An 18,082-nucleotide genomic window follows, 5' to 3' on the forward strand; every position below is an offset into this window, starting at 1 on the left:
TAAGCAATGCCAGACTTAGGCTCTATGCGGAAGCCTTCGAAAAGCTGAAGACCAACTTTTAGGAGGTCATTATACAAAAGATCCCCTAATAGAAGAATCAGGCGACAAATGAGTTGGCAAAATTAGCTAGTTCGTTATCACCAATCGTCATAGGGCAACTGATCGAATAGGTCTCGCTCGTAGTACATATTGACTGAATGGAATGAATGACCTTCCCGAACAACTAGAGGATGACTCTGATAGAGTTTCTGCGGTCAGGAGTTACTCCTACTGATCAAAAAGAAGCTCGCTTGCTGAAGAATAGAGTCGGATGGTTCACTTTGGTCGGGACCAGCTTTATAAGAGAGCATTCTCCAGGCCCCTACTCAAATGTGTCAGATCGAAAGATGTAGAATACATTCTGCAGGAGGTGCACCAAGGTTCCTACGGAGGCCATCCGAGCGGTCGTGCGTTAGCTTGGAAGATACTCCTAGTCGGATATTTTTGGCTGACCCTCCAAGAAGACGATAGCCACCTGCTTGTCCTGCCAAAAGTATCATAACCTTCCACACCGACTGACCGAGAAAATGAAGGTGTCCACAGTATCTTGCTCGTTCGACCAATGGAGTATGGATATCGTTGGGTCATTCCCCATGGTGACAGGTTAGCGAAGATTTTTGCTCGTCGCTGTGGACTACTTCTCGAAGTGGGTGGAAGCCGAGTCACTTGCAAGAATAATCGATCATATGATCATTAAGTTCGTTTGGTAGAACATCATATGCCGATTCGACATCCCACGCTAGCTCATATCAGATAATTGGAGACAATTCATCGGTCAGAGGCTCAAAGAAAGGTGCGGGGGCTATGACATCCAACAAGCCTTCACCTCTGTGGCTTACCCCCAGAGTAGCGGACAAGCCGAAGTTGCCAATCGGGAAATCCTCAAAGTTCTACGCGCTCGGCTCGACCACGCCGCAAACAGCTGGATCGACGAGCTCCCCAATGTGTTGTGGGCCCTTCGCACGCCCCCGAAGGAGGGGACCAACATAACCCCCTTCCACTTGGTATACTGCAGCGAAGAAGTTGCCCCCGTAGAGGTTGGGGTAGGATCTGATCGAGGTGCAGTACTACGATGGAGGAAACGCTGAACGGAGTCTCATGGAGCTCAACTTAGTGGATGAAACGCGGGCGAAAGTGTAACACCCGTAGGGTCTAGTAAATTATATATATATTTTTCATGATTAGAAAGGGCTTTATGTGGTTTTCTTTCAAAAGTGAAAAAAAAAGAAGAAACAAAACCAAAAAGAGGCATGACTAAGGTTTGAACCTTGAACCTCTTAGCAAGTGACAAGTATTATGTGGTATGTGATAACCGGTAGCCCCATCAGGGGAGTGCTGTTAGAAAGAAAGGGGGAATTGTAGTTAAGAGGAAGGGACACCTTTCTCATCTTTAGAATGAAAAGTTTGGTTTCTCTTCTTTCACTAAGAATAAATGAGAAAGTGATTAAGTGAGGAAACAAGAGGATGGCAAGTTGTTTTCTTCCTCCTCTTTTCATTTAGAATAAGAAAGAATAAGAGGCAAGGGAATGCAAACTTTGCTTTCTCCTCTCTCCTTCTTCCTCCTTCTTCTTCCTCCACCGAACCTAGTTCTTTCTCTTCTTCTTCTTTTTTTTCGGAAACAAGCCTAGGGTTCATCCTTAGGAAGACTTCACAAGGAGGAGTCCTCAAGGCCTAAGTCTTCATACAAACAAAATATACAAGGGGGAGTCCTAGAAGCGGAGGATCTTCCTTGTTTTCTCTCCACAAGGGTATTCTTTTGTGATAGACCAAGCGAGAGGAAGTAAGTATCTCCCTCACCTACAGTACAAGTAGCTTTCGAGGTTTTCATGTTTTAAAGTTGCTAAAAACCTAGAACCATGCTCTTAGGGTTTAGGCCAAGAAGGAATAAATTGGTTTGAGAAAGTTTTTAAAACATAAACTATGTTTCCTTATGGTTCCTTATGGTATGTGATCCACTATATGATGTTAGTTAAGGTTTTCATGTTTTAAAGTTGCTAAAAAAAAACCTAGAACCATGCTCTTAGGGTTTTGGCCAAGAAGGAATAAAAAGGACTTGAGAAAGTTTTAAAACCTAAACTATGCTTGCTTATGATTCCTTATGGTATGTGATCCACTATATGATGTTAGTTAAGGTTTTCATGTTTTAAAGTTGCTAAAAACCTAGAACCATGCTCTTAGGGTTTCGGCCAAGAAGGAATAAAAAGGATTGAGAAAGTTTTAAAATCTAAACTATACTTGCTTATGATTCCTTATGGTATGTGATCCACTATATGATGTTAGTTAAGGTTTTTATGTTTTAAAGTTGCTAAAAACCTAGAACCATGCTCTTAGGATTTCGGCCAAGAAGGAATAAAAAGGATTGAAAAAGTTTTAAAACCTAAACTATGCTTCCTTATGATTCCTTATGGTATGTGATCCACTATATGATGTTAGTTAAGGTTTTCATGTTTTAAAGTTGCTAAAAACCTAAAACCATGCTCTTAGGGTTTCGGCCAAGAAGGAATAAAAAGGATTGAGAAAGTTTTAAAACCTAAACTATATTTGCTTATGATTCCTTATGGTATGTGATCCACTATATGATGTTAGTTAAGGTTTTCATGTTTTAAAGTTGCTAAAAACCTAGAACCATACATTTAGGGTTTCGGCCAAGAAGGAATAAAAAGGGCTTGAGAAAGTTTTAAAACCAAAACTATGCTTGCTTATGATTCCTTATGGTATGTGATCCACTATATGATGTTAGTTAAGGTTTTCATATTTTAAAGTTGCTAAAAACCTAGAACCATACTCTTAGGGTTTCGGCCAAGAAGGAATAAAAAGGATTGAGAAAGTTTTAAAACTTAAACTATGCTTGCTTATGATTCCTTATGGTATGTGATCCACTATATGATGTTAGTTAAGGGTTTCATGTTTTAAAGTTGCTAAAAACCTAGAACCATGCTCTTTGGGTTTCGGCCAAGAAGGAATAAAAAGGAATGAGAAAGTTTTAAAACCTAAACTATGCTTGCTTATGATTCCTTATGGTATGTGATCCACTATATGATGTTAGTTAAGGTTTTCATGTTTTAAAGTTGCTAAAAACCTAGAACCATGCTCTTAGGGTTTCGGCCAAGAAGGAATAAAAAGGATTGAGAAAGTTTTAAAACCTAAACTATGCTTGCTTATGATTCCTTATGGTATGTGATCCACTATATGATGTTAGTTAAGGTTTTCATGCTTTAAAGTTGCTAAAAACCTAGAACCATACTCTTAGGGTTTCAGACAAGAAGGAATAAAAAGGACTTGAGAAAGTTTTTAAAACATAAACTATGCTTTCTTATGATTTCTTATGGTATGTGATCCACTATATGATGTTAGTTAAAGTTTTCATGTTTTAAAGTTGCTAAAAACCTAGAACCATGCTCTTAGGGTTTCGGCCAAGAAAGAATAAAATGGTTTGAGAAAGTTTTTAAAACATAAACTATGCTTGCTTATGATTCCTTATGGTATGTGATCCACTATATGATGTTAGTTAAAGTTTTCATGTTTTAAAGTTGCTAAAAAAACCTAGAACCATGCTCTTTGGGTTTCGGCCAAGAAGGAATAAAAAGGATTGAGAAAGTTTTAAATCCTAGACTATGCTTTCTTATGATTCCTCATGGTATGTGATCCACTATATGATGTTAATTAAGGTTTTCATGTTTTAAAGTTGCTAAAAACCTAGAACCATGCTCTTAGGGTTTCGGCCAAGAAGGAATAAAAAGGATTGAGAAAGTTTTAAAACCTAAACTATGCTTGCTTATGATTCCTTATGGTATGTGATCCACTATATGATGTTAGTTAAGGTTTTCATGTTTTAAAGTTGCTAAAAACCTAGAACCATACTCTTAGGGTTTCGGCCAAGAAGGAATAAAATGGACTTGAGAAAGTTTTAAAACCTAAACTATGCTTGCTTATGATTCCTTATGGTATGTGATCACTATATGATGTTAGTTAAGGTTTTCATGTTTTAAAGTTGTTAAAAACCTAGAACCATGCTCTTAGGGTTTCGGCCAAGAAGGAATAAAAAGGATTGAGAAAGTTTTAAAACCTAGACTATGCTTGCTTATGATTCCTTATGGTCTGTGATCCACTATATGATGTTAGTTAAGGTTTTCATGTTTTAAAGTTGCTAAAAACCTAGAACCATACTCTTAGGGTTTCGGACAAGAAGGAATAAAAAGGACTTGAGAAAGTTTTTAAAACATAAACTATGCTTGCTTATGATTCCTTATGGTATGTGATCCACTATATGATGTTAGTTAAGGTTTTCATGTTTTAAAGTTGCTAAAAACCTAGAACCATGCTCTTAGGGTTTCGGCCAAGAAAGAATAAAATGGTTTGAGAAAGTTTTTAAAACATAAACTATGCTTGCTTATGATTCCTTATGGTATGTGATCCACTATATGATGTTAGTTAAAGTTTTCATGTTTTAAAGTTGCTAAAAAAAACCTAGAACCATGCTCTTAGGGTTTCGGCCAAGAAGGAATAAAAAGGATTGAGAAAGTTTTAAAACCTAAACTATGCTTGCTTATGATTCCATATGGTATGTGATCCACTATATGATGTTAGTTAAGGTTTTCATGTTTTAAAGTTGCTAAAAACCTAGAAACATGCTCTTAGGGTTTCGGCCAAGAAGGAATAAAAAGGATTGAGAAAGTTTTAAAGCCTAGACTATGCTTGCTTATGATTCCTCATGGTATGTGATCCACTATATGATGTTAATTAAGGTTTTCATGTTTTAAAGTTGCTAAAAACCTAGAACCATGCTCTTAGGGTTTCGGCCAAGAAGGAATAAAAATGATTGAGAAAGTTTTAAAACCTAAACTATGCTTGCTTATGATTCCTTATGGTATGTGATCCACTATATGATGTTAGTTAAGGTTTTCATGTTTTAAAGTTGCTAAAAACCTAGAACCATACTCTTAGGGTTTCGGCCAAGAAGGAATAAAAAGTACTTGAGAAAGTTTTAAAACCTAAACTATGCTTGCTTATGATTCCTTATGGTATGTGATCCACTATATGATGTTAGTTAAGGTTTTCATGTTTTAAAGTTGCTAAAAACCTAGAACCATACTTTTAGGGTTTCGGCCAAGAAGGAATAAAAAGTACTTGAGAAAGTTTTAAAACCTAAACTATGCTTGCTTATGATTCCTTATGGTATGTGATCCACTATATGATGTTAGTTAAGGTTTTCATGTTTTAAAGTTGCTTAAAATTTAAGATCATGTCCATGCAAGTTTTGGCCAAGATGTGAATTCGGATTGTGGAAAGTTCAAAACCCTAACTACGCATGATAATAACTCTCTATGTTATGCTATGTGATATGTGAACTTTATGTCACCACGTTATGCTTATGAAAAGATTATGTATGATGAAATGCCTAAGAGATGCTTTCCTTTAAGTTGGGACTAAGAGCACTCTTCATGATATGACAAGAACATGATATGCTTCATGATATGACAAAAACATGATATGCTTCATGATATGACAAAAACATGATATGCTTCATGATATGACAAGAACATGATATGCTATTTTACTTTTGTATTGGCTTGTACCAGACCCTAAGAATGGTCCATGGGATGGACTCCTAAGTTGCCCCTAGGTCAATGGTCAAGGAAACGGGCCTAGTTCCTAGTGGGTTCGAGATTAGCTATCTCGGATTTATTTAGGATGCGCGCAATTCATGTATGTGGTACAATTCCGGACCCTCATGTTGAAATTTATGTTTAAGTACCTATATGATATATGCTTTCAAAAGAACATCTTACATATGCTTATTTCATGCTATATGAATTTTGGATATATATGTTTTCAAAAGAACATCTTGCATATGCTTATTTCATGCTATATGAATTTTGGATATATATGTTTTCAAAAGAACATCTTGCATACACTTATTTCATGCTATATGAGTTTTATGCTTTCATATGCTATGTTGATGCTCTCTTGAGATATGTCTATGATGTCTAGATGAACATGCTACTACCTTAAGCTTATGCTTTCATATGCTATGTTTATGATTTGCCCAAATGAATATGACTCTACCTTATGCTAGCATGCAAATGTTAAATCTAGATGTTGGATAAAAGAACATGTCACTACTCTATGTTTAATTCATGATTCATGACTTTTGTGAGTAGAAAAGGATCTTATTAAGCCTATATGCTTATAATTTTAATTTCCTTGTACTGCAGAAAAGGGTAAGGGATGGCTAAACTAAAGGGAGCAGCAGGAAGGGCGAAGATGTGTGTGGCAGTGGCATGGCGGAAGAGATCTGTGTTGTTTGTCAAGACTTATATATATGCTTTAAGCTTTTGCATGTGAACTAGTTTCATTTCTTGCCACTTGATGCTTTGGATAGTTCCTACTTGATATTGACTTGAACTTGTTTGGATGGTTTATACTTTAGGTGAACTTATACCATCTCTTGTTTCCATAGTTATCATGAACTCTAGGAAAACAATATATATATGTCTTTAGTTTCTTCTTATTTAGTGAGCTTTATGCTCTAATTAAAAATAAGCATGTATCATGTTTCAAGTAATAGATAGTAAAGAAATTTTATCTGCACGAATGCTAGTATGCTCACATGTCATGATTGTCTAGATGCATATGATAACAAATATTATTCATGTCAAATTTTCTTCCGTTGCCATGATTTCATATGCATGTATGGATGTAGCGAATCATAACGTCGTCCCTTCTGAAGGGTGGGCGTTACAGAAAGAAGCTATTCAGCTAACGGCGTACCAGCAATAGATGAAACAGAACTACAACCAGAGGGTGATCCCGAGGTCCTTCTAGGTCGGCGATCTCTTATGGAAGAAAGTGAAGCTGGTCCGTGATGTCACCAAGCTCGAAGCCCCATGGGCGGGACCTTTCAAGGTCATGCAAAAACTCTATTCAGGCGCTTACTACTTGGAGGATGAGGGAAGGCAACTTTAGAGGCCGTGGAGCGTGAATCATCTCTAACCCTACAAGGTCAGATGAGAGGTGCGCGAGTGAATACATGTATTTTTATATGTTTCATGAACGCAGGGCAAATATGAATAAAAGAAAAGAATGTTACTCTTGAGATGTGTCTTTCTCAACGGTCGAGCAGCGACCTTAAACCCTGGCCTATATCAACGGTCAAGTGACGACCTTAAACCCTCGTCTTCCCCAACGGTCGAGCAGCGACCTTAAACCCTGGCCTACATCAACGGTCGAGCGACAATCTTAAACACTCGTCTTCCCCAACGGTCAAGCGGCGACCATAAACCCTGGTCTACATCAACGGTCGAGCGGCGACCTTAAACCCTCGTTTTACCCAATGGTCGAGCGACGACCTTAAACCCTAGTTTACATCAACGGTCAAGCGGCGACCTTAAACCCACATCTTCCCTAATGGTCGAGCGGCAACCTTAAACCCTGGTCTACATCAACGGTCGAACGATGACCTTAAACCCTAGTCTTCACCCAGTCTTCATCAACGGTCGAGCAACGACCTTAAACCCTGGTCTTCACCGATGGTCGAACGGCGACCTTAAACCCTTGTCTCGATAAGTGGTCAAGCGACGATCTTATAACTCAAGAATGATGAATGACCGACCACAAAATACAGTGACCGTTCGGGACTATTCTTTAAAATACTTCCATCACCAATCAGAAGGTCCTAGAATCATAATGAGCAACTCTAAAAACAAAATGGATCGATTGGCTGGATAGACTAGTCATTGCCAATCGGAGGAGTCACGAGACCATGAGTTTATCCAATGTTCGAAAGACGAGTTGAAAAAACAAATACTAGAAGAAGATAAAGCTTAGCCGAACAGACAAGAATTCATTGAAACTTCAAATTTTACAAAGGCAGAACTCACAACCTCACTCAAGGTAATCTAAGGCATCATCGGGCAGCACTTCAGTCAGCTTATCCCGACTGATGACCTTACTCAATAAAGCAGTAGAGATGTAGCCGCCTACCTGGAGTTGGCCGAACGCCCCTTCGATTGCCAAGTCGAACAAGCGAAGAACTCGGTCGGCGACCTTGTCGTTGAAAGCGTCCGAGCAGATGTAGTTCCTCTTCATAGCCTCAAATCGGCTAGGTTCAGCATCTTGATAAGTTTTCAAGGCCCTCGGGAGGCCTCCATCTCGTCCTTCGCAATGGCCAGCTCATCATTTTTTGCGGAGAGTTAGCCTCGAAGGGTAGTTTCTTCGGTCGACCGGCTCTTCCGTTCGGCAACCAGAAAATCTTCGGCTTCTTTGAGTTTCTTAGCGAGAGCCCAGGCCTCTTTATTCATCAGGCCGAGATCTTCGATGGCCTGGAGTTTCCTCGCATTAGCTGATTCAATATTGGCATCAAAAGTGCTGACTTGCTTGTTAAACCGAGCCAGTAGAGAGGCCTTCTCTGTGCTCTTTCCTCGCTCGACCTCTAGCAGCTCAGTGCTCTTCGCCAGATCAGCCCTCAGCTTAGCCACCTCAGCATTCATCTGCTCCTAAGAGGCGAATGATTGGCCGCTCGACGCCTTCAGTTTCTTGACTTCCTCCTCCAAAAATACGAGCTTTTGGCACATGGTCAGATTCTCTACCCAATATTGCAAATAACCAGGAAAGTATAACCATCGTCCGGGGATAAATTACGAAAGACAATAAAACACAACACTTACCCCAGTCAACATTTGGGTATGGCTGTCCACGAGCGCCCTCGGAGGCATCATCGCTGCACGAGCTCAAGCGTCAACCCATATTTGTGCGAGCGATCCCTGAATAATTATTTGGTGCTCGGGGGATCAGGATTCAGCGCTAACCGACTCGCGCCATTCTACAGTCGGGAGGTGGAGAACCACCATTATATGGCGCTGGCCGCTCGGAGTTGACTGGGCTAAGGTCACTTGTCTGGACGGCTAAGACGAGGATGCTGGACCGATGCCGGATTTTTTGACCTTCAATGGTGGTGGCATGAAGGACACTAGTGGCGTGTAGAGAGTCCCTTGCGGCAGACAGGATAACGAGCGTGTTCGATCAGACGACGTGGGGGGCGTAGTTTCTTGAAATAGAGCGGGGGTTGAAGTTTCAACCCGTTCAGCTGACCGCACCATTAAGGATACTGAGCGTGATGAAGGCTCCGCCCGACGCCTCTTATGCTTGATCAGCGGCTCTCCTTAGGAGTCTGACACCCCCTCAACTTGAACAACCGGAAGTCGTTCGGAGTGAGGTTGTCATCCACTAGCCGCTCCACCACTAGGCGTCCAACTGGCTGCCCCTCTGCTCACTAAAATTGGAGCCGCTTCGCTCTCGTCTTGTGGGTCTTCTTGAGAACCGACCGACTGCAGACTGCAGCTCTCCAACTCCTCCACAGCAGTCGCAATGATTGCGACATCCTGAAGCTTAGCCTTACCGACCAGACCACACGTAGCATGACTTCAGCTGCAAAAGAGGAAGAAAAATCAGTTAGAATCAAAGGAAGGAGTAAAGAAGTTGCATACCTAGGCTGGACGGAAGAGGGTACAGATCGGACTCAAGTCGAAAATGTAGAGGACACCCTCTAGTAGTAACTTATGGATGTCATATTTCTGACCGACCAACATTGAAGTTGCGTTGAGGTAGTCTGATCGGCTCTTGTACTGTTTCAAGGGAGGCTGACTCGCCACTTCGAGTTGCTAGTGGGTCGGGAAGTCTGGCCGCTCGGGAAGGTGTACAAAAAAGAAGTATTCCCTCCAATTCTTGTTGGAGGTCGGTATTTTGTCAAAGAAAACTAAGTCCACTCGGGCTTGGTAAAGAAAAATCCCTGGCTTGGACAATTTCGGATAATAAAAATAGTGAAAAATCTGGAGGTAAGAAGAATGTCGTGCAGGCGGAACAGAACAACTACCCAGCACAGGAGTCGAAAGGAGTTCGCCACTAATTGATAAAGGGAGATGCGAAAGTATTTACAAACGGCGAGAATAGGAAACTGCAGACCGACAGTAAATTGATCCCTAAAGAAGCAAAGATAGTCGGGTGACGGAGAGTTTGGCAGATTGGAAGGAGAAGAAAGAACAACTTTGCATCTAGAAGGAAACTTAAACGCGGTTGTCAAACTCTCAGCATTGCCAGCATCAAACCTGGACTCAATAGAGGTGTACCAAAGCCCAAGGGCGCCGATAGGCGGTTGTGAGGAACTCGCCATCGCAAAAAACAAAGGCAGCGAAAGGATGCGAGGAGAAGGAAGCCTACTGGAAGAATATCGCTGGAACACAGACGAAGAAACACCAGAAAACTCGAAGACAGGGAAGTGTGGAGGAAGAAGGCGATATGCGATTGGAAGGAAGCTTACTAGAAGGTCGCCAAAGGAGCAGGAAAGGAAGAATATCGCCGGAGCACAGAGACGGAGTATCGGCGAAGAGCTCAAAGATGGGAATGCGAAGGAGGAGAAGGTGACGCGCACGAGCTTATAAGCCTCAGGGTTGGCCGACTGAAGCCGTCCGATCTAGGTCACGGAATCCCATGCATAAATCTGGCCGTTGAATTCAAAACGCCAAAGGCCACATCGCCAGAGGATATCCTCCTATCACGTCAGGCATGCGGCGGCAACGGGTGGGACACGTGACGCCTCACCACGGGCCGACATTTAATGAGGGCAATTAAAAGGCATGGGAGCGCGCTCAGCCATAATGCGTAGGGATTTGCACTATTTCCCAAAAATATGGATGACGTAAGCCCGGATCACGCTCACCCAAAGAAGCCCAAAAGATTTCCAAGTATGAATGTTCGTTGTGCCGATTAGCTTAAGGGAGCAGACCTATGACTGAACGACAATCTTCAACAGGCCGACCGGCAAAGAGTGGTCACCTAGCCGACTGTTGCGCCACATTAGTCCTATCAGAAACCAAGGAGTGTCGAAGCCGATCGGGTGGAAAGCTTCATATACAATTTTGTCCAGTTAGTCGGACTTACAACCTCCTTCGACTAGACTTGAGGGGGAGGCATGTGATGCGGTGGTAAGGAGGGGCCCCACCCCGCGGAGGATAATTGCCACGGTGGAGGTCAAAGTCAAGGCGATCATGTCAACGCTCAAATATCATCGGCCGGTCAGGTGATCAGATCAACGCTCAGATATCATCGGTCGGTCGAGCGATCAGGTCAACGCTCAGATATTATTGGCCGATCGGGCGATCATGCCCCGACCGGGGGGAGAAGGTCTCGGCCCGATCCCGCATTCAACACGGGGAGGTGTTAAATGACCGACGCTAAATGGAGTATTGGACGCCGGATGGAGGAGGAGACGATGTGCAAAAGCCGGGCCGAGCAGCTAGCTCGCTCGGCCAGGCAACAGGACTCGACATTGGCAGAGCGGAACTTCGGCCGAACGGACGTGACACAAGCACAGGGGAGTTCCAGCCGAGCAAACGTGACACAAGCACAGGGAAGTTCCGGCCGAGCAGACACGACACACGCAACAGACACTACTGGTGCTACTGTTCATTCTTGTTGCTCCGCCTTTTACATCATCGCCGGTGGCTGACTTGAGCATCGGAGGGCCAATGCAGAGGACCCCTTCCCTGGCTTGGCACTGACGTAATCTGTGTTGCAGGTCGGAGCGAAGTCTAGGTCAGCGGGAGTACCACATCCTCAGCTTTCCATCTCATAGACTTTCGGACAGGATCAATAGCAAATTGGGAAGGAAAAAAAGATGTGTATGCATCAAATGAGAAGGAACTTGGCAGAGGTATACCTCGCAAAACTTGACGTAGTGTGGTGAGGGAGACCTTCAATACAAATATTTGAGGCTTAATTACTCTCCTGACTAGCTTATCGACAGGAACGACGGATCGGCGAGCGAGGGAAAACCTCGTTTCGTCGCGACAAATGAGGGACGCGTTGGAAAACCTAGCTTCGTCGTAGTAGGGAGGGAGGCTCGGCGCGATGACGATAGACTTCGTGATGAAAGAGGGCACAACCAAAGGGGCTAGGGTTGGAAGGATTTCGACGAAAAGAATGACGAGAGGAAAAGTTAAGGGAGGGTGTGGCAAGAGAGAGAAAGAGAGTAGGTGAAACGAGATATTGCTGTGGCAACGAGGATCGCGAGGCTTCAGCAACGAGGAGGATTGCGAGGCTTCGGAGGCAAGGAGAGGGAAAGAAAATAAGGAAAAATAAGATGATGCGTTGAGAAATAATGAGATAGATATGCTACGTGAGTTTGTCCGTATGGTTCCGTAGAAAAAGATCCGTAGGATAATAATTCTTTTATATATATATATATATATATATATAATCTAAAACTTTGATTTTAATAGATATAAAAATATATAAACTCTAATGGAAGGAAAGGAAGTAGTCATGTGCAAATTGAATCATGCAACTTCTAACTCAACCCGACATGTTTGAGTCAACTTCTAGCTCAACCCATGTTTGAGTCATGTCTAACGTAACTCAACGCAAATGGCTTATCTAATACTAAGCTAGAAATCAAATGCGAGTTCATACCAAGCATCTATTCTCATACCATCGCACGAAGGGACTATGTTGAGCACATGTGGTCTTGATTAGTTCAGTTAAAGTTACTAGTTGGATAACTACGATTCAGCCAACAACACCGCTTACTTCCTACCTCGTTTATTTCACTAATTCAACTTACACGAATACATAGATGAAACACATGGGTGGTCCTAAACTGAAGTCTCATTAGGGTGGCATGGGAACCTAGCTGAGGATTTGGGTATTCTGAATTCAATTGCCATGGGCAGAGTTCAAAGGCATGCGCGGCGGTCGCACAGGAGTTTTCGAAGGGCTCACCCTGAAATATACAAATTAAGAGTCATCGTCTAAAATGATAAACTAGCTGACAGATTAAGATCATACCTAATGGGTAGGGATCCCAAAACCATACCACTGTAGTTGAGAGCTAAGATTGCACTTTCTGCCTGTCATTGTGTTTGCAGAGAAATCAGCACGGAGCAGCTTAATCGATACAATAACCAGGCTACGGCTAGAATGTTTTATGCCCAAACATTGCAGACATCTATTACGTGAACATATTGCAGAATAAATCTGAAATTTTACTGGGATTTCCTTGTAGGAGTGTAGCTTGGGAGCTAAACATCAATGTAGTTCAATGAAATTTACAACAGTGCAATATCGAGAAGTTAAACAAGACCGAAAGGTAACAAGAGTAGTGACATTCAGTTCTGTAATGCGCAAGTTGAAAAATAGTAAAACAAATAGAAAATAGATGAAGCAAAATGGCGAAGAGGAACCTAAACACAAGAAAAAAAAATGTAATGATGAGTAATAGTTGCTAGCACGATGACTATTTGCAACCAACTTAGAGATTTACTGTCACATGATCTTACAAAGAATCCACGGAATTATTTCTTATGCCATCAAAATAAATGATAACTCAAATTTGTTAATCAGTGAAGGATTAGCTCCAAAACTGTATCCTCTCACTTTTTGAAATACAGATATCTTTTAATATGACAGATTTTATGGCTTCCAGAACTTGCAGTTAAATAATGAGTAGCAACCGATATGAAAACAGAAGAAAACAAGAAAATCACTTTAAATTCAGAAAAATCTACTGTGCCTTGTCTTTCTCTTTGTCAACAGTTAAATCTCAATTAGTAGATAAGAGCACCTTCCATTAGAAGATCAATTTAGCACATTCTCGTGAAGCTAACTAATATATAGGTTTAGGTATGGATCCTTCATTCATTTTGAACTTTCATGTCTAAGATTTCAAGAATAGTTTCGGTATAACAGCAACTATGGGAATTTCAGAAGGTGCTCAATGATGGGAGTTCCTCTTAAGCTAACAGCAAGGGATAACATCAAAATATAAACAAGGAGAAAATACAGTATTGTAACACTAAAACTAGTTACTAAAAGGTTTATAAAGATACCTATTGATATTACCTGCACAAATTCTACAAATGCAATGCGTGTTGAGTGCTTGTTGTCACCAAGAATTCTCAAACGAGAAACCTGTTCAAACCTAATTATGCTCACATGATAGTGAACTAATTGGACAATTAGAAAAGAACCTCCTCCTAGATCGAGAATAATTAACTGCACCTGGCCACAGAGTTGCTCAAAAAAAGCTTTGACATCTGTCTGCATCATCTGCCACAAATATAGAAGTCCAGATCATGGAGGAACACAATGCTAAAACTAGATCCATTAAAGCAGCACATTGCAATCGTTAGACAATCTGAATCTCTTCATGCAGTATAATACAGTAGTCATAATTGCCAACCATGCAATCTGTGTATTAGAAAAGATGGAAGAAGCCAAAGTACCTTTCTATCGATGTTTGTGCAATAAATTGTCCTTATGACCATGTCCCTTTCATCCTTAGTCTGTATAATTTGTTGGTAATTAATAATATTGAAAGATCTAGTACTAGAAGAATGAATGTCATAAAAGAAATCTCTAAGTTTTGTCAGAGATCTAGAACAATACTTACAAAGGACAGATCACTATGCTTAGGGGGAACAATTGGAGGGAAAACTTACCCTAGGAAGAAAATTGGGATTTACAGGCAAAATTGCAGTCTTCGAAGGAAACACTTTGACGGGGTAGTAACCAAGAACTGTCCCACCAAAATTTAGAGCTGTCCTTGCACCTTCTGTCAATTATATAAATTACGGTCCACATACATCTATTAGAAATGGGTGCCAATTACAGTTGCACTTACCCTCATCTGAGAATTCAATAAACGCAAACCGTAGCACTGAGTGAGGATCACCACAAATTCGGCAATCAACTACCTTCAATATGCAAATTTTACAGAAATTTGACAAAGGCAGAAGAAGATGAAAATACTCACACCCATATAAGCAACAAGGGAGAAACCAAGAAACATGCACATATAAGAGAAACAATACAACCAAAAAATTGGCAGCCAACTGACTGAAGCCTGACTTCCTATTTTTCCCATTAACCTTCAAGTTTTGATAGGTAGGTGTGGCTTCTTGATCATCAGCACCAATGTTGAGACTATTGAGGCTGTTCTTCAAATTCTAATGCACATGTTAAGCACATTGATCTATGGACCAGATTCAGAAAATAGGAGTATTATTAGGTCTACTGGATGGTCTAATCACGCAAATGATTGGGGTTGGCACACAAAACAATAACCAGATGACCTCATTTAAATTTGTAACCTATCCATGTATATGAAGCTATCATTATTATAATGTTTAGAATACAAGTTGGAAATGAATTACAAATACAAAAAATTAATGAAAATAAAGAAAAAGAAGGATGAATTAGCAAAGTTAGTCTTCTGGTCCTATTGATTGATGGGATAACCATCAAGAAAACTAAGGCTAAATCAGAAGTACTTCTGGTATGTAAAAGAACATGAATAGAGAAAATGAAAACAAATTGAATAAAGTTGCTTCTGCTAAAGTAGGATGAGTATGCTGACCAAGGAGTGTGTAAGGGAAATAAAAATACCTAGTTAGAAACTCGTGACCAACTAAACAACAAAAGTGACAAAATTTTCCATATCTGAATCTTCAACCAACAGCAAAAACACGCAGCATGAATCTCAACAATTTGGGATCAACTACATGAATCTAATCATATTGAAGTCTATGAAAGACTATATGACAACTCAACAAAATCTTGGTTCAGCAATTTGGCTTGCAATTAAACTAAGAATGGAGTATATGTAATGAGATCAATAAGCGATCGGTATGTTGTGTTCCCCAATTCAATCAAAATGTCTAGCAACTTGGTTGGGGCCATTCCCTTCACATAAGGTTCTCAAGACCTCCTGAATGTAGGACTAAAGGAGCCACCCTTCAGCTTTCCATCCCAGCATCTGAAAGACAAGAGAGAAGACTATGGGACTTGACCGAATCAACTAGATTGTCATGTATCTGCTTCTAGAAAGATCCATCCCATCTCCCCTCTCAAAACACAGCTCTCCCCTTAGTTGGGCTTAGTCCTTGGTCCCATACCCAGAGTCAATGACCAAGAGGACTGGGTCTAACGCCAATATGTTATGAGCCCCAATCCACAGAAAGTTGCTAGCCACTTGGGTGGGATCTCTCTAAATTGGCCATATGGAACTAAAGGAGTCAACCTTCTCCTCACCCCAACATATAGAAAAAAAGCAAGAGGTAAGCCTATAGAAAGGTTCATGGCAACTAATAGTTCAACTTCTACAGTATAAATTTGTAATATTTTTTTTGATTTGATGCAGAAAATGTACCATGCTCCTATTTCCTAAAAAGGAAGCAAGCAAGGCAGTCTTTCTTGCCTATCATGCTATTTACAGATCCAACTGTTGCTTTTAGACTCAATAAAACTTATACAAGAGACATGTAATGCTTTTTTGGTTCATAGATCTGTGCAGATTTCCAACTGACCAAGTATCTAGTAGCTTCTGTACATATCTTCGAGATGCCATATTATTTAAGATAAAATGAGTCAAACTAATCTTAAGTATAAGAAATCATTTTTCATTGTTCCTCAAATTCATGCTACAAAAGTTGAAATCCACACTACTGTCACTAGTCAACAAGGCAATGCTTCTTAGACAGTATAGCAAATAATGGTGACAATTTTAGCATTAGGTTTTTTTTCCATGTCTAGGTACTTGTGAATTAAATTAACAAATTATGAAATTACTAAGAATTGGAACACAATGGATGCTGAAATTCCTAAAGAGGTCAAAAATATAATAAAGCCATTTTGTCAATCTCATCAATATCCTTATATTGTTCAACAAATTTGATAGGGAAGTGACAGTTTGAGAAATTACTTGTCCACAAGTAGAAAATATCTCGGCAAGTCTTTCTTCAGTCACCTGATATTTGTCAGTCAACAGCTCACATTAGCACAGATAACAGATTGTTTGCAATCATACATGAAAAAAAATCCACCTTTTTGTCTCTATGAAAAATTAATACAATGAGAATTAGATGAAAACGTCAAATTTTGTCGCTGGTCAAATAAAAAATCTAGATTTTTTTCTTTAGTCTACTCACATGTCGATCAACGTCAGATACATATACAGTTCGTTTAACACTTTCGTGTCTCTCAGTTCTCTTAACTCTGTTGTTAATCCTCTGTTGCACCTGACTATTACCAGCTTTCTTCTGACAACCATAAAATGAGTAAGCAATTCAAACATATACATTTATTAAAATCAATTCGGCAAAGAAATACAAACAAATTGAATGAAATCCTCCAAAATGTGAAGATCTGGGAGGGATGACGATAGCCCATCGAAAAAGCTCATTTCCCTCCATTTCTCAACTTTTAATAATGATGCATTTGTAAATCCCTAAATTTTGGAACAGAGAAAACCCCAAAACCCTCGCTTAACTATGCATCAAAATCAAAATAGAAGAAAATCGAATTACCGTACGATTCAGATGGTTATACAACAACCCGTCGCTGCTCGAACCTCTACAACTATTGCTATAAAACCCACCGGCGAAAAGCCGGTTCTCAGATTTCCTCTCAACGGCGACGTCGGAGAAGGCCGCGGCAGGGAAGAACTCTTTGGCGGCCGGGTTTAACTTGGAGAAGAGATCCACCAGCCTCCGCACGTCGCCATGGTACTCAACACCTGCGTCGGTTTCCGCTGGCGGATGGCTGCAGAGGAGCTGGTCGTCCGACCCGATGCCATTAATCTTCTCCACCACCGCAGCCATTAATTTATCTCGAACGCCCACAGCGATCTCCGACCAGAGCACCGATGAAGCTCAGAGTACACGACCGAATTGATCAAGTCGAGAAAGCAACGAATCCGATCAAAAATAGAGCAAAAAGCGAGATTTTTTTACCCATGTCTGACAGCCTCTCTCTCTCTCTCTCGAGGTGATTACTCTCGCGCCAGTCCGTAGGTTAAATAAAGGGAGGTAAATCACGGTCAATTTATGTTTTGTTTAAGAGGTCATGAGGAATCTACAGTTATATATGGGTAGATATTTTCCTCAAATATAATATTTATTATTTTTGTATCCACAGTAGCATTTAATTATTCCATTCCTTAAGCACCATAAATTCTATAATTAAATATTTTAGCAATTAAATAGTATGAATC

At 40.6% G+C, this 18,082-nt stretch overlaps 1 protein-coding gene across 4 annotated transcripts; it reads right to left on the minus strand.

Moving 5' to 3' along the window:
- Window positions 1-12,543: 12,543 nt before the first annotated feature.
- Window positions 12,544-17,879, minus strand: LOC121975263 (polyadenylate-binding protein-interacting protein 11-like). Of its 4 annotated transcripts, none has more exons than XM_042526816.1 (10): window positions 17,397-17,879; window positions 17,019-17,126; window positions 16,793-16,837; window positions 14,714-14,786; window positions 14,532-14,644; window positions 14,316-14,375; window positions 14,092-14,139; window positions 13,933-14,001; window positions 12,880-12,941; window positions 12,544-12,814 (listed from the first exon to the last, which is right to left on the minus strand). In XM_042526816.1, the coding sequence occupies exons 1-10, from the start codon at window positions 17,688-17,690 to the stop codon at window positions 12,748-12,750; spliced, it is 939 nt and encodes a 312-aa protein (XP_042382750.1). In that variant the 5' UTR covers window positions 17,691-17,879; the 3' UTR covers window positions 12,544-12,747. The 4 variants fall into 4 exon arrangements, with proteins under 4 accessions (XP_042382750.1, XP_042382749.1, XP_042382748.1 ...); XM_042526815.1 differs by having other exon boundaries at window positions 14,532-14,641; window positions 17,019-17,129; window positions 17,397-17,876; XM_042526814.1 differs by having other exon boundaries at window positions 17,019-17,129; window positions 17,397-17,875.
- Window positions 17,880-18,082: the final 203 nt, after the last annotated feature.

Source organism: Zingiber officinale, chromosome 4B (genome assembly GCF_018446385.1).
Source record: "Zingiber officinale cultivar Zhangliang chromosome 4B, Zo_v1.1, whole genome shotgun sequence".
In the NCBI taxonomy this organism is placed as follows: Eukaryota; Viridiplantae; Streptophyta; class Magnoliopsida; order Zingiberales; family Zingiberaceae; genus Zingiber; species Zingiber officinale.

Bases quoted from the DNA above. Each gene is read 5' to 3' on its own strand.
- LOC121975263 (XM_042526814.1), bottom strand. From the start codon at position 17,690: ATGGCTGCGGTGGTGGAGAAGATTAATGGCATCGGGTCGGACGACCAG. The intron at 14,140-14,315 runs GTACTTTGGCTT...TATTTGTGGCAG, and splicing joins GCACAAACATCGATAGAAAG to ATGATGCAGACAGATGTCAA. The intron at 14,002-14,091 runs GTGCAGTTAATT...AGGTTTGAACAG, and splicing joins TTGAGCAACTCTGTGGCCAG to GTTTCTCGTTTGAGAATTCT.